Here is a 16,418-nt window from a genome sequence, read left to right on the forward strand (position 1 = left end):
TTTCTTATATTCCAGTCATCTTTCATACCCAAATCTGCTTTTGATAGCTGGGAATTAACTGATCTCATTTAACAATGCCACTAATCATAACACAATTGCACCCTGCCTGGCCTCTGACACTTGCTTGATCCTCCTGAGTACCAAGAGGGGATAGCCCCAACCTTAAGATACTTGAAAAACAAGATAAATAACAACTTTCTTCCTAACTCTATGCATTTTTACTACTTCAATTTATCACATATTTCACCTATTAACTTCCACAAATTGGTGATGAGGCGTTTGTAATGACTTCTCAAGTAGGGCACTGGAGATACCATGGGCACACACGCCGTCATGTGTACTAGCATGTTAATACACTGAGGTCAGCAGGAATGAAGTAATAAAGCAGTCAAAACAGAGAAGCTTGCAATCTGAGGCGTTAGGCAACCAGTTTTATCAAGTCTCCATTTTGTAATGCTCTGGAACTGCTTGGAGGAGGTAAAAGAGGAGGACGTGCCCGCAGGACCAGCACGGCAACAGCACCGGTGCTACTGATCCAGAAAGGAAATTTCTTCCAGTGGCTCCACACAGTCCTACTCCACGTATCGAACACAAAAAGCAACAAAGCAGCAGCCGATCAGTGCCACCGTAGATGCCGAAATCACAGTGACCGTGCTGCCAGCAACACTGACTAAGAGCCCCAGGCCCACACCGAGAATGATCTGGGCCAGCTGGACCATGCAGGTGAGAGCGGCACAGTCGATGCCCTTCCCTCGCCCATAGTCTCTAGTTTGTTCCCCATCCTGGAGCTTCAGGTTCTGCAAAAAAGCACAAAACAACACCCAGTGAAACTAGACGGTGCCAATGCATGGCCACGACCCCCAGATGCAGCAACACAGGCCAATAGCTCTCTGCTTCCCTTCTGTTTTTCCTGCTTGTCCCACAGATGTTACCTAAGTCAAACAGAGATTTAACAAGTGATAATGAGTTTTCCAAGCTCCCCCCAAATTGTCCCATTTCTACCATCTGCAATTTTCCCCTCTATCCCTTATGTCAAGGAAAGAATTGAAACTTGATGTGAAAAATGAGCCATTTCCTTCAAGTTCAGGCCTATTTGAGCTCTGGCAAACTGACATTTCACAATACAGGACACCCCATCGTGGATGATTTAGCTTCAACTCTCACGGTTGAAGGAGACCCTCAAAGGGATGTTGAGTCATGTCCCCCCACACACACAGAGCGTAATTCTTTATGATGGAGCACTGTGCTCTGAAGTTATGGCTCAAAGCACATAAAGGAGTTCAGTACTAAAATCTAAATGTAATGCTTTTATTGCTGGGGAAGAAATAATTTGAAAAAAAACCTCCAGACTAGGATTCTTCTACACTACTGAAGACCATTATTAACCACTGATTATTGTACATCTGCCATGATACACATAGCAGAGCAAAAGTCTTCATGAATTATATACAAGTGTCTCATACATAACCACCTGTGAGGGTGGTTGATCACTGGAACAAATTGACCAGCGGGGTTGTGGAGTCTCCATTCTTGGAAATACTCAAACCAGACTGGGCATCATCCTGGGCAACCTGCTCCTGGTGGCCCTGCTTGAGCAGGGGGGTTGGACTACATTATCTCTGGAGGTCCCTTCCAACTTCAGCTGTTCTGTGGTTGCCTCCAGGGAGGAACTATTCTGTTTTGCTGGGAAATTATGTGATAGTTTACACATTTATTGCTCTTCTTGTATAGGCTGTTGAATGGAGAACGTTGTATTGTAACAAACAAGAGTTTTCCATGATGTAAGCTAGATGTGCTGCTGTCTTCTGGTATCCAGACACTCTCAGCAATTAAGATGCTTTTTGCTTTTTGCAAGACCTATTACATTGCCTTTGAGCTGTTAAAGCTCAGAAGTACGGGAGGCAAACAGTCTCTTACTAATCCAGTAAACAAAATTGAATTTGGATCCTAGGGAAGAGCAGCACGGAACAGGAGTTGAAATGGCAAAATTTTAAAACCCAGCACATGATTTTGGTAGAATGCATAGTGAGGGAAAATGTCTGCCCTTTGTTCTGGAATGAAAACAGTCCTTTCACCTGAAGTATTTCCAATTTTAGACACAATTTTTTTGGAATGATATCTATTTTGCTGGGCTGTGCCCAGTGTTCTTATGTGCCAGTAGTTCTGACCACAGTTATATGACTGTTTGAATGAATGCAATCTTGCACTCAATGTTTCCTCTTTATTTTTTCGAACTTGTACATTTGAGCTAAACCTAATTCTGTTAATAACAGATCTAACATAGAATTATACATCATTTAACAGCTGGCATAGCAAGTACCATACACTAAACAAGAAACAATCCGTTCTTACAAGTAACATTCAAATATATTACCCTATTAAATATAAAGTCCATGCACTCTTCAGCAAATTTTATTTCACTTTTGTCTTGTAACAGCTCTGAATCAGAGCTAGACTACAATTTTGCCTTTACTCCCTCTCTCTGAGTTGGCTGGCCCTAGGATTGTGATCTCACCCTGAAATGGGTTCATCCCCTGTCCTTTGTTATATCTTCCTAAAACTAGATAACATGATCATTCTCTGTTGGAAGGAACAGAGAAATTAACTGAAGAATTAGGAATCAGATCTATGAAATATTTAACCACATTGAGAGATCCTCCTAGGATTCAAAAGAACAATTAAGAGTTTTCTTGTGTTCTTCATTCAGGTGGAGATGCTTAGAAGCTGTACAGAACAGTAGGACATGTTCTCAAGGACTTGATCTAGCCCTGTGCTGGTCTCAACTATGTTTCTATGTTGTTTTTTCAATAGTTCAACATTTCCTTTATTAATTTCTTCAAATGTCCCCAGATACAATGAGAACTTTTCCTAAATCCTCCCAACTCCCCTCAATCTTCTTTGTTTCCAGTTCTCTCGCTAACTCAGAGACCTGAGAGAACTTTTCCATTAAAGAGCTCAACACTTTGCAAGACATAAAGATCCTGCTGTGCCCTGTAACATGATATAAGGAATGCAAGTTTTTCCAGATTTTCCTTGGAAACAGGACTGCATGCCGTGGAGGACCAAAAACCAACACCAGACATTTAGAGAGAGAATGAGAATGTGGTATATAATTTAATACTGAACTATATAAAACTGTACTTGAATTTCATATCTTTATTAGCTAACAGCTTTTGTAACACTTTGCAGTTAAGTAAAAATTCTGCCAGCCCTTACAGTGTGCTTATGAACATTAGGAACTCAGAAGTCAAGCCCTCAGCTAATACAGCTGGAAAGAAAGACGTAAGGAAGGCAGCACTTGAAGGCAACACAAGCAGAGCCCTGTTATCTGCTTACTGCCTGAACACGTACTGTGATTGGCTTTGTTTCAGCTGTGATAATAAATAAGTAATTGTCTCACTGCAGGATTGTCTGGAGAGTTTGGAGCTGGGACTTTAACTCTCTCTGTCAGAAACTTTCCATTCATTACGTGTCATCATAAATAGTTTGAAATAAATTAAAAGATGCTCACCAGTTCTATACAGTCTTCTCCCAAATTAGACTAAACAGACCCAGATGGATATAAACTTACCCTTCCTTAGACATTGAACTCACCTCTTCTTCCCTGTGATATTCTGCAATGAGGTGGAATGGCACTGTGTACAGTGTGCTGGACATGACACCAAAGAGGGAACACAGAGCCAGAGTGGAATAGACATTGGGAAACAAGCCAATTAATCCAGTACCCAATCCAAAAAGTAGGTATCCAATGAAATAAAGTCCCTTTAATCCTATGTATGGCAGAAGGATTTTCTGCAGGTCTGTGAAAAGAAAGTGAAAATGCTGATAATACTAAAACGGGTCACATTTCATCAGAGAGTTCCTTTAAGGGGTTTTATTCTGTAAAACGCAATGAAGAAGATAATCTTACTGATTTTGGAAATTGCCTCATATTATCGTAGATATAAACTTGCCAAAGAATACCTGCTCTCTCTGGGGATAGTCTGATTCTGGGGTAGCCAACTCCAGAGAAGAAGCAGTTAACAACCATTCTGGAAGAACTGCCCTCATTGACAACATCAGACATTTCCGCAGTTTGATTATAATGTGAATATTTTGGCATCAACCTCTGTCTGGGCTGAGAAAGGCGCTGCAAAAATGCCTGTAGTTAAGCTCCAAAGGGGAAAAGGTTTCCCTCAAGCCTCTTTTAGATGCTCAATTCAGCCCCCAAAATGCTACTCATTTGAGTTTTTGGATCGCAAGGAGTTTTTTATAATCCTTGGTAAGAGCTATGGTGAAATCTATCTGGGGAACTCTGCTAGCATATTTACACATCATTTTGGAGAGCAAGGCTCGTGCTTCTGGCAAGAACTTCTGCTGCATTGTGAAAGAGTTATTTTATGAGGAATGCAAACGGGGAGAGGCCATCAGAGGGATCTTCAAGAACCTACAGCTACAGCACTGCTAGGTGAAAAAGCATCTCAGAGTCATGCCCATGGCATCCATTTTAGTCTGGCATTTATCTTCAGAATGATTTTCAGTGTTCAGGGTCAGTTCACATGCAGAACAATGCCTTACGCCCAAAGTGACCCCACATCATGTGGTCAGGAACCGTTCATGTTAAGATACGAGTTTCTAACAATGCTGAGAATATAACATTTCTTGAAGTTTTAATGTGGAAAAAAACCCAGCTAATTTGGCATTGCTTCATTTTTTTAAACAATGGCAAGTAAAGAACAGCTTAAACACTGTTTCAAAACACAGTGCTGGAGTACAGTCCTGGGTACTTACAAGAATAGACCGATGAAGAAATTGCATTGATGCACAGCCCCCAGCACCCCGTCTCTACTCCTTTTTTGTAGGTAAGGTATAGCGTGGAGTTATGAGGTGCATAAGGACTACCCTGGTATACAACCTGAAAGAGACCACAAAGATCACAGAAGGCAAGGACGGACTGCATGTATATAATATCTCCTTCTTATGGGAACATGGGACCCAACACAGGGCCTCACTCCTGGTAGGGGAGATAATTAGCACCCAAGAAATCTGTTAATCAGTGCCCTAACCACCCCTTCACAGTTGTCCAGGTTTCACACTTATTTATCCCAGATTCTCACATCCCAGACTCCTCCTCATTTATTACCCTCCACCTTTTCCTGTACACCCTACACTGACTCATTTGTGCTTTTTCCTTTGTGTGTCTTATTTCCTACTCTCCTTCTCTCTCCACTTCCGCCTTCTTGCCTTAGCCTGTCTTTCCCTAATTTATCTACAAATAATTTTTTTGTTTTCTCTTTCAGGCTTACCCCAACACACTCATTTTTCCACCTAATAATTGCCTTATTCAGTTCCTGATCTAGGAAAGCAAAACTTTCTCTTTCAGTTGTTCATCTACACTGCAGGAGAAGAAACCTCCCTCTCACCTACAGAAACAAACAAAAAAAGGCAATGAAATGGGAATATTGGGTGGAAACCACAGAGAAAAGGAAGTGGCAATGAAAGGATTTGTGCCAAGAGCGTATTTGTGCCCTGGAAGAAAGGAGGCAGGCAGGATCGTGTAGGCAAGAATGGCTGGCAGGGACATGCATTCTTACTGCCTGGGAATGGCGTGGAAAAGGGAGCACTGGGAGTCACGGAGCACTGGGAGTCGCTGGCCGAGGGGACTCGGGGAAAGGCTTACAGCGGTGTGGCAGGGACAGCCGAATTCAAGGAGACAAGCGCTTTCAGCGAGCCGGTAGCTGACTGCGCGCAGACATCCGCGGAGCCCGAGGCCAGGGAGGCTGCAGCGCCGGCGCGCAGCCGGGCGCCGTGCCCAGGGCGGGGCCAGCTGCGCCCGAGCCACGTCGGCGGGGCTGCGGCGGGAGCCCTGCCCGCCTCCGCGGCCGGAGCGGAGAACGGCTGTGTCGGGAGCAGCTCCGGGAGCTTCGCTTCCAGCGGTTAGACACAGATAGCCTTACGCACACTAAAACGCTTTCCCCAAAGGTCCAGGAGACTGGCTGAAAACGAGGGCCTGAGATCAATTAGCTGTTTTACAAAACTCCTCCTGAGCCCTCCAGGTACAACTGGCTCTGCCACCACTGTCGCTTCTTCAGAACTATAACACTGTCTCATTTCTTTTTGGTGGAGGAGGAGATGCTACGAGGAAAGGGAAGCGAGAGGATTTTACGCTTTTACCTGTCCCATGAAATCCGTGAAGAAGAGCATGTTGGACAGGAAAGCCATCCATCCAAAGAGGTGGCTCACGCACAGATAGCGATAGTGGGATGGCATGCTTAAAAGTGTCTTCAAGAGTGATTTAAGGGTCATCCGCCTTTGATCCTAAAACAAGTATTTAACAATAATACTGTATTATTGCCCTGAAGGCTAATAAAATAGCTGACTGCAAATGAAGAAGGCCTCTGCATCTTTTTATTGCTGAACTTCCAAAGTTGTTTATTTTTTGCTAGGAAGGGTTGGTTGGGTATTGAATGTACATATTTGATTCATTCAGCCATTGCCTAATGAAGTAATCTGAAAGATTCATAGACTCTGGGAGAGCTGGGGTATATCAGTAAGGTTGTATGATTTCTTGCTGTTATAATGAGTAGGATTATTGTTTCCTTTCACATAGAACCACGTGAAAAATTTCTGCCAAAAGAGATTCAGTAGAGTTTAAAAAAAAAACAAAAACAGAAACAAAAATAATTTCTTTATGGAGACAATCAGCTTTACATTAAAAATTTAAAACTGCCACAGAAAAAATAAAACTGAAGCTACTTCCTGAGAATTAAAATGTATCAGTTGTGGAATACAGCACTTCTGAGAACTTGTTGCCACTCCCTTCTATGTGCTAATTTCCCTAGAAAACTTCACCCCTTCTGGCATGTCATAAGACGGGCACAGGTTGCCCAGAGAGGTGGTAGATGCCCCATCCCTGCAAACATTCCAGGTCAGGCTGGATGGGACTCTGAGCAACCTGATTGAGTTGGGGATGTCCTTGCTCATTGCAGGGGAGTTGGACTAGATGGCCTTTAAAGGTCCCTTCCAAACCAAACTATTCTATGATAAGATTTCCACTCTGTACCGGCCTCCCCGCCATGAAGCAGGGAAAGATGATGATACATCACAGGAGATGCAGCACCACTCAAAATCCTAGCACCCACAGAATGTGAGCTCCAGCACCTGAACACCTCATCCCATGGGAGAAATAATTCATTTCAAAATCAAAACGTTATTGGTGCTGGTTAACAAATCTCACTGATGGAGGAAAACCAAATTTCTCACCACCTTCAATGCCCCACCTTATCTCTGAGCCCTGTGCCCCAAAACTCTCTGTTTCTTTTCCAGGCACATTCATCAGACCACTTGCATCACCTGAATTTTTCTAAGTACTGTAGGTGTGCTTGATGACAGGCGACACACAATTCTTACTGCTTCAAAGCTCCTGTGTGGTTCTTTGCTTTTAAAGAAAAAAGATATTATTTTATCTGCACATGATAGAACGCTTCCAATTTTCTGTAGTGATGTTTGGAGGCAACAGTGTTGGGAGAGATGGTAAGGGAAGCTGTATGGTCATGAAATGTGGAAGAACTGTAAAAGTTACATTAATTACTGGGAAGCTGAATTTTGTCTTCAGTCTGCTGTAGGATAATGACAATTTTTCCTTCCTTCAATGTTCTACTTTTCACAATTCCCCTTTCCTTTGAACTAGGTTATGCTGCAAGCTACTCTATGAATAATCACCACATATAAAGTTGGAAAATGCTTTGCTCCAGTGGGCGGTTTTTAATCCTCACAGGAATGCCAAAATTCAAGTTCCTGACTTTCACCTTGAACTGCATATTGTTGAAATCCCTTGGAATTTTTCTTGGCATCACTGTCTCTTTTAAACAGGGTAAGCTTTCTATTCTCCTACAGTTATAAAAAAACCCTCAAAATTCCACATTGTCTCATTAGTGTTATTTCAAAGATAATTACTATTGTTTGACTTGGCTTATTTAGTTTGTTCCTCTCTTCCACAGAGTTCTTTAAAACAGCCTTTCCAAACGAAGTGTTAACAAAAGGTCAGGGAACTACAAAGGATGTAGTTATAAACTGCTGTAATTATAAACAATAATTTGACAGCTAGATAGAAATACTTGCTTTCTATTTAGATATTTTAGAGAGTGGAAATGGAAACTGACATGTTTAATGCACACGTTCAATACACACCAATACACAAACCCCACGCTAATTTAAATGACATGCTGAAGTTTAGCTCTGTTTAAGTGCCTTATCCTTCAAAAGCTCACAATACCCAATCATTTTCTTTATAAAATCACTGCAGCTCAAGGCCCAAGATGATTCATAAGGATACAGAGGGATCAATAAGACTTGGGTTTTATGGCAGTAGATCCTGAGTAATTTGGCATCAAACTAGAGAACAAAAGACTTTGGATGTCTGCTCATACTGTAACAGGTCAAATCTCATTAATAATCATGGTAACTATTAGCATGTGAGAGCACAGTCCTTAATTTACAAGATAGAGGGCCATGATGCCTGCAGCAAAAACAGAGACACAGAAAAACAGGAAGCCAAACCATTTCTTCAAGGAAGCAATAACAGTAATGAATGAACTCAGAAAACATGTGGCACAAGAGACAGACCACTAAGGCCATGAGTGTCTAGAATTTATACATGCCCAGGCACATCAAAGAAACGCATAATCACAGAATCACAGAATAGTTTGGGTTGGAAGGGACCTTTAAAGGTCATCCAGTCCACCCCCTCTGCCATGAGCAGGGACAGATTAAAGCACTGTGAGCCTCTGACAGGATGTTCAGCTAAAAATGTAGAGAGGAGTGCAATGGCACAAGCTTCCCCACAGTGGATGCCAGAGCTTTACCTCGGGTGTCAGACGTTATTGATCCAGTGTAATTAATTCTTGCCAAGGTAGAGGCTACCCCTTGTCTCTACCAACCTACTAATCCATGGTCTGCTCCCCTTGCTTTCACTGCATCTGCTCTCTCTTTGTTTCCCTTCCTTTCTTCAGAGCCCACAGGAGCCAAGTAGTCAATGACACCCAGCATCTCTGACAAATTGTAGGATGCTCAGAGTGAACAGTGCTGGTAAAGGATGCTGGTTGCTCAAGCTGGCCAACGGCAGGGAAACAGGGACAGCATCGCAGCGTGGTAGCCATATTCTCCTGACAAACTGTTGCTTGAGGTCCCTCTCTGTGTTTTCCTGGCATTCTCATCGGGCAGTGTCAGCTTTAATTCTACCTTTGTATTGTACCTAGTGTAATATTTTTTCAGGTTAGGAATACCAAGTGCTATTTAATGCAAACGATAAATAGCAAAAGATAGCAAGTCCCTTTTTTTTGTAGCTTAAACATGAGTTTAAGTTTGTAACTTATAACCATCTGCACATTCTCAGTATTTTTTACCTGATTTATCAAGACCTATATCACGGGCAGATATACATATCACCAAGAGATCAGAAGTGAATTTAAAACAACAAGCAACTGTTTTATCACTTATTGCTATACTAGGAACTAAACATACACATTAGGCTTTGCTTACCTAGGGTACCATGGGAGTGCAGTGAGGATTCCTAGCAGTACAAGCCATCAACAAAACAGTAAAAACTGTTAGCTGTTCCTAAGACCATTCTAGAAATGTGGTCTCCAGGTATTTTTCAGGTCGATCCACCTTTTCCTAGTTGCCTTAGATTGAAGCAATCTCTCATAAAAATGCATCAGAAACAAAATAACAGTGATGATTTGAAAGTACTTGCTACTCTCTCTCACCTAAGAGTTCTGCCAGAGACAGGTACACCATCACTTCTGAAGGCGGCTCCAGAAGCGAGGTAGTATTGCTGTAGAAGTAGCAATTTTAAACACATCAGTACTAGCAATACATTCTCAGTGAAATGTTGAGCAGCAGCAAACCCAAACATTTACTAGACCAGGGAACAAACACTTCACAGGTACTACGTATTCACATGAGGAGGATACCAAGAGACTGGCAGGGAGCAGAAGCCTGAAACTGGCCCTCCCTCACCCCTGCCAATTGTTCAAAGCATCAGGACTAGTCTGTCTCATCCCTTTTGCTGGAGATACCTCATAAATGAAAAAAGAGAAAAGAAAGTAGGCTTTCTACTGACTCTGTACCCTGGTGGAGGATTCTTTCTGTGCGTGTGAAAGGGCTCCATCCCAATCAGCTAATTAAAGGGTCTCCAGGGATGGAATGATATGGGTTACAAAATCATCTCTGCACTTACCTCGGTGTGTGACGTAACAGCGCGTTTCCTCGGTTTGGCTGCAGCCTTTATTTCAGTACATACTGGTTTTAAGTAGCTGTTCTTGTTTTCCTCCTCCATGGAGCTATACGTATAGGACTTAGTCACTTCCAGCAAGATCTTTGTCTCTTCATTTTCGTATCTGAGTGGGACTTCGGGAATACTGCGCAGATGTACAGTAAGGCAGACTAGGAAAACCAAGGCTGCAAAGAAGAAAATCACCTGGAATTCCGATGCCAAGGAATATCCTAGTACAGTCTGACCCCAATCCATAGCACCTGTCAGGTAACCCAGGGCTCCTCCCAAACCTATGGGGGTGGGAAAAAAGGAGAAAAAAGATCTACTAGCACTGATAAAATAAACAAACAGTACACAATACGCTCAACATGTGATCCCCTCTAGAAATGACTGAATAATCACCCTTCAGACATTAATTGCAAGAAATAGGAATACTGAGCCAATCACATACATAAGCAGGTACCAAAAGACCTCTTGAAAAATCTCCTCAGTTCTGGGGGACGGAGCTCTCCAAAAAATGCCTGAGCATATAGACATGGGCCTCCATCTCTTTTCTTGACTTTTTGAGGGTTTATTTGCTTTGAAAAAGCGAGTAACTAATACAAAACAGAATTCTACTGAAATTTATGAGTTTTTTAAAAATTCACAGAACAAACAAACATTTTTTAATTATATCAAGACTATCTATAGTTTTGGCTTTGTAAAGTGTATTTTATATAGCTGAATCTGAACAAAAATACTATCTCCATGTGAAATTTAAAACAGAGGAAATAAACCCAAAAGCTTCGTTTTGTAGTTATCAAAATCCAAGTATCTCACCACTTGGCAAAGAAAACAAAAAAGATCAAATAAAAACATGTAATTCTACTTGCTGATTTTCTCAGAAATGTTAAAACAAAAGGTAAAATGAGAATGCTACCTTGTGTCTTGAAGTTAATAAAACCAGCGTTCAGTCCAATTTTTTTACAGTTTCTTTTTGTTATTGGTGTGCACAGTTTCAGAAGCACAAGAAAGTGGACACTGATATGTACGGTACGGAGCTCTGGTAGGGGAAGCAGCTTTGTAGAGTCCTGAGACCTTGCCAACCAAGTGGCTCTGCAGGACGTGGGAGTCAGGCAGGATGGAAGCATTTGAAGGACCGGGAAGTATTTCTACTCTTCTGCTTGGAAGAATTGAAGGCAATGTATGGCAGAACCATCCTGTCTAACAAAAAGTAACAGAGGTAATAGGCCCTACATTTGCTTCGGCTACAAAACACGGGATTTTGATTTCATTCTGAGCTTTCTCTACTTTTTTCCCTCTTGTGTCTGATTATGACCCTCCTTCATTGTGTCCTACTGAATTTTACAGGGGACTGTATCCTTCTTTGTTGTCATGAAAATCAATTAAGCTGTTAATAACTTTTTGAAGAAAAGCTACACTAAATATTTGCACAGAGTGAATGTTTGGTGTTTGAGCTCATCTTTGCATACTGTTTTGACAAAACATAATCCTGATTTTGGAATGCAGTCTGAGTGTTGTGTGTTGGGTATGTGTACTCTTCCCTCTATTTGTCACTGGTCATAAGTTTCAACACTGCAAAGCTATTAAGTTTCATGTTCAAATTTCAAACTGAAGACAGGAAAGCAAAATCTTGGAGATACTTAGTACAAAACCAAGGAACTAAATAGGGAAACAAAATAATATATAAAACAGAAGCTAGAAAAGAAATGGGAAGATTGCTGTCTGTGTCTGGTAGGGATAGAAGAAGGAACAAGAGATTGTAAATTGTAGGGAATGGATATTGAGATCAGATTTTAGGGAAAACAGTCTAAAAACAAGGCCCGTGAAGTGCTGGAACAGACTGCCTTGGGAGGGCTGCAGAACCCACATCAGAGGAGGATTTCAAGAACAGGCCAGGTCTTTTTTTTACTGGCCTAATTACCCATCAGGAAGGGTTCAGGTAGATACCCATGATCTTGCTATAGAGGGCACAGGGTGCTGGGCCAAGTAAATGCAATCTGTTTCAGTCTTATTTGATGTGATTTGTCTGACATCCCTTTTCACAGCTCAGTACGCAAATGAAACAGCTAAATCTTTAACTCCAAACTTGGAAATCAAGCCTTTCTAGTATCATCCAAGGAAAAATTGCAACCAGATTTCTGCTGAAGGCAAGAATGTACATAGAAACTCACTCCTTCTCTGCCAAAAAATGTGATTGTTAAATATTTTATCTGTCAGTTTCTAATGGATAATACTGATTTAATTCCCACGTGACTTTAAGGTTTCCTTATAATCTGTGTTCCTGGACACAGCTATTTCATATGCCCAAAATCATCCTGTTGTCAAGAGCTACTACACCTCCCTCCTTGACTAGAGTAACTGCCACTGAATCTATGCTCCTCTGCTCTTGGTATGGCTCAGTAGCCACAAAAATCTCCATCAACACAGATTGCATGACTTCTCATATTTTGTCTAGTCCCTTCACAGTGACTGTTCTCAGACATGGCTGGAAGTTCCTCCCAATTCACATTACAGGTACACAGCCTTATGTGTCTTCCCTGTGCATTCTCTCAACACAGGGCTTGCATAGTACAGAAGGTTTCCCTCTGTAATTTGGCAACATTTCAAACAGGTATAAAGGTAAATGAAACTCTTTGTTCATTTGCAAGAGACTGGACTGAACCACTTGTACTTATTTGCAGTTGTGAAACTCTGAATTTTACACAGAGCTCCTGTTTCTATGCAAGAAGGCAGCACATATTGTAGCACTGCTGAAGAATGGAAATCAACTATACTGATTTGTGCAGCTCTTGCTCCATGTCACATGCTGAGGCAAAAATGTTACTTCTGTGTGCTATTGCAAGGAAACAAGTTACATCCCTTAATTTTTGTTTCACCCAAAATTTGAAAAAAATCAGAACAAGCTGAATAAACACTACTTCATTTTTTAAAATAATTCATTGCTCTTACTTAAATCATGGCTATGCTACTGTAAATGTTTATGCCTGCAGCCTTCTGCAGCAGAATTCTTGTAGCAGCAATCACAAGTTGCTGTTCTCTGGAGTAGTGAAAACCCAGCAACAAAAGACTCGTGACTGAAGTGCAGGATCAGATGATTAGTTCATTCAGATTAGAAATACAGTGAGAATAAAATCCAGGCAACTACCTTCCCTCCTTTGAGAGGTAGGGAGGAAAAGAAGGAATCTGAGTACCTGTAAAGAGGGCGTGGTAATGCAGACCCTTCTCTTTATCCCGATGAGAGCAGACATCAAATAAATATGCTTTGATGGGGCCATCAATAAAATCAGCTGCAAAATCAAAAAGCACTACTCCCAGCATGGTAATGACTATTGCCCACGTCCTCTGCTTGTCTCTCTCACCGACGAAAGCTACAAAAAGAAAAATACCCTCATTCTGACAGCAACAGTGCCATGTTTTGCTAAACCACGTTTTACCTTTCCTGATACCTCCAATGCTTAGTTATGCAAGAGAGAGCAGTGATACCAGAATCACGTCAGAGCAGCAGGATAACTGAGTCTGGGTAGCACTGAGCTGTGCTAGGTTGGCTTACTGCCTTGAGTCAGCACAAGCTCAGGGTAGTCCAAGCTCCACAATGAAGAGCATCACTAGTCTTAATCGACTCCTTTGCACCTCCATGGCATGCTGCGGTAGCCCAGCACACATGCATTTTGTAGTACTTCTTTGTTTTATTCTACTTGTCCCACCCTTCCGTTTTTTTAGATAATCAAGAGTTGAGTGTAACACCTCTTTTTGGGCAAAAGAATACAAGTATATTAAACACCAATGATATCCAGGAAGAGAGAATAAATCAATCCATAAATACACATGCCTCCCCCTTCTGCCAACTCATAATGACAGCAACAACTTTCCATCAAGACTTTGAGAAATTACATCTCAAGCTGAAATAGAACAGTATCTAAGGATGTCACTGTATTTGATTTTGCACATTCCAGGTGCAACACAGTTTCCAAGAAGTTGTTGATTTCTATTAATCACCAGCATAACATATTCCCGAGCCAAGCCAGTACTGCAGTAATTAAAGATACGTATTTTGAATGCTAATCCGTCTAAAAGAGAGATTAACAGATATATCAGTTTGGATGTGTAATACATGACACAAACAATATTGATCTTTTAACTTAACAAGGTAGATTTTAGTTCTTAAAAACTTGTCTGGGCCTACGCAGTGCTTTACTTGTATGAACTGATCCAGGCAACCACACCAACACACAGCACGCTGTAATCACACGCACAAACTACACAACACTATGCACAGGGTACATAACATGCAGTCTTAGGGTTGAACCTGTGGGAAGACTGCAACATTCCTCAGCTCCTTCAATGCGGCTGGGTAACATGATGCCCAGTTCTAACACCCCATCTGAGCAGGGAATAAAGGAACCCCTCCTTTCTTTCGGATTCAAAAGGCTAGGATGAGTTTTGTCTGTCAGCACAGCGCGTGCCCCTCACTCACCTGAGATCATCACGTCCCCATTGAGGTACAAAGCCATGCCTAACAGCATTATGATGCCCAGACCCAGAATGTAAGGTCGCCTCTTGCCCCAGCTACAGGTGCAGTGATCACTGGCTGAACCTACCACGGGCTGCAGCACGAAGCCCAGGATAGGGCTGATGAGCCATACCAAGCTGTAGAGGTTCTTGGGCAGCCCTACGCTGAGCAGTACCGGCGTGACAAAGGCGGCCTCCACGGCGTAGCAGAACTCCCGGCCAAACATCGCCATGCTGTGCATGACCAGCCTTCCCACCGCTCGCTTCCTCGGCACCACGGCTCCAGTCCTTGTCACAGATTGCAGCAGAGCCTCCTCCTTCTCGCTGATGCTGTCCATGTCAGCCTTGGCCGCTTCAGAAGCGGGTGGAAGAGCCCTGTGGAAACTCTCTTTCGCTAAGGTCGATGCTCTGGCTACGCGAGGCGCTCTGGCGAGTCGGTGCTGCCTGCCTTGGCTGACATGGAGCCCCGATCATATGCCGGGTGGGATCGGTCTGTGCCGGGGGAGGGACTCACATACTTTCATGGCTCTGCGATCACAAGTTATGAAAGGAAGGGGGGCGGGGAAGCCTGTGTTAACATTAGCAGATCTGAACTCTTGAGCATCTGCAAAACTCCCAACTATCCACAATTAAAGAACTACTGTTTAAGCGCGAAACACACATATAACGGGAACATACATCACATGGGTGAGGCGCAGGATTAGCGTGACACAAAGCTATTCCTCTTGCTGCTGTCAGACAGCGGTGATGCCAAGAAACTAGAGTCCTCATCTTTCCACTCAGCAGCAAACACAAGCACCAGAGAGTGCCTGTTGATCAAACGGGGGGGGGAAGAATCTATAGTATGTATCCAGAAAAGGATTTCAATGCACTTCATGAAGATAAGTAAATGAACCTACCTGTTGCCCTATAGTGTTAGCGGCAGAAAAAAGCTTGGCAGAATTCTGTAAAACAGCAGCTGGTGAATGTTTTTTTGTGTCTGTTGTGTGCCACTCTCAATACAACTGATTATTTTCTTGGTTTTTGAAAAAAAAAAGGATATCAGGATCACTTAGGGTTTTTTTAAACAGTTCTAGCTTCCAAGACAAGGACTTAAAAGAATCTGTAGTGAAATACCAAAACTGTATCTTTCAGGTCAGCCACCTGAGTGAGGCAGCTGATCCAACCTATGCTGACTCATGGAATCGTAGGACAGTTTGTGTTGGAAGGGACCTTTAAAGGTCATCTCGTCCAACCCTCCTACAGGGACAGCTTCTAGTAGACCAGGTTGCTCAGAGCCCCATCCAACCTGACCTTGAACACTTCCAGGGATGCGGCATCTACCACCTCTCTGGGCAACTTGTGCCAGTGTTTCATCAGCTTCAGTGTGAAAAATTTGTTCCTTATCTCTGTCTAAATCTGCCCTCTTTTAGTTTAAAACCATTACCCCTTGTCCTATCACTACTGCAGGGTGTCCTATCACCCTGCTAAAAAGTCTGTCCCGATCTTTCTTCTAGTCCCCGTTTAAGTCCTGGCGGGCTGCAATAAGGTCTCCCCAGAGCCTTGTCTGCTCCAGGCTGAACCACCCCAACTCTCTCAGCCTGTGCTCACAGCAGAGCTGTTCCGTCCCTCTGATCATTGCTGTGGCCTCCTCTGGACCCACTCCAACAGG

The 16,418-nt window shown here is 42.6% G+C and overlaps 1 protein-coding gene across 1 annotated transcript; it reads right to left on the reverse strand.

Moving 5' to 3' along the window:
• Positions 1-572: 572 nt before the first annotated feature.
• Positions 573-15,992, reverse strand: SLC45A2 (solute carrier family 45 member 2; the record flags this gene model as incomplete). Its single annotated transcript, XM_082013752.1, has 8 exons — positions 573-797; positions 3,595-3,800; positions 4,771-4,894; positions 6,154-6,297; positions 10,220-10,545; positions 13,450-13,626; positions 14,733-15,220; positions 15,934-15,992. The coding sequence occupies 8 exons, from the start codon at positions 15,990-15,992 to the stop codon at positions 573-575; spliced, it is 1,749 nt and encodes a 582-aa protein (XP_081869878.1).
• Positions 15,993-16,418: the final 426 nt, after the last annotated feature.

The sequence above is a fragment of the Phaethon aethereus genome (assembly GCF_964289735.1).
Source record: "Phaethon aethereus genome assembly, chromosome: Z".
Lineage (NCBI taxonomy): Eukaryota > Metazoa > Chordata > Aves > Phaethontiformes > Phaethontidae > Phaethon > Phaethon aethereus.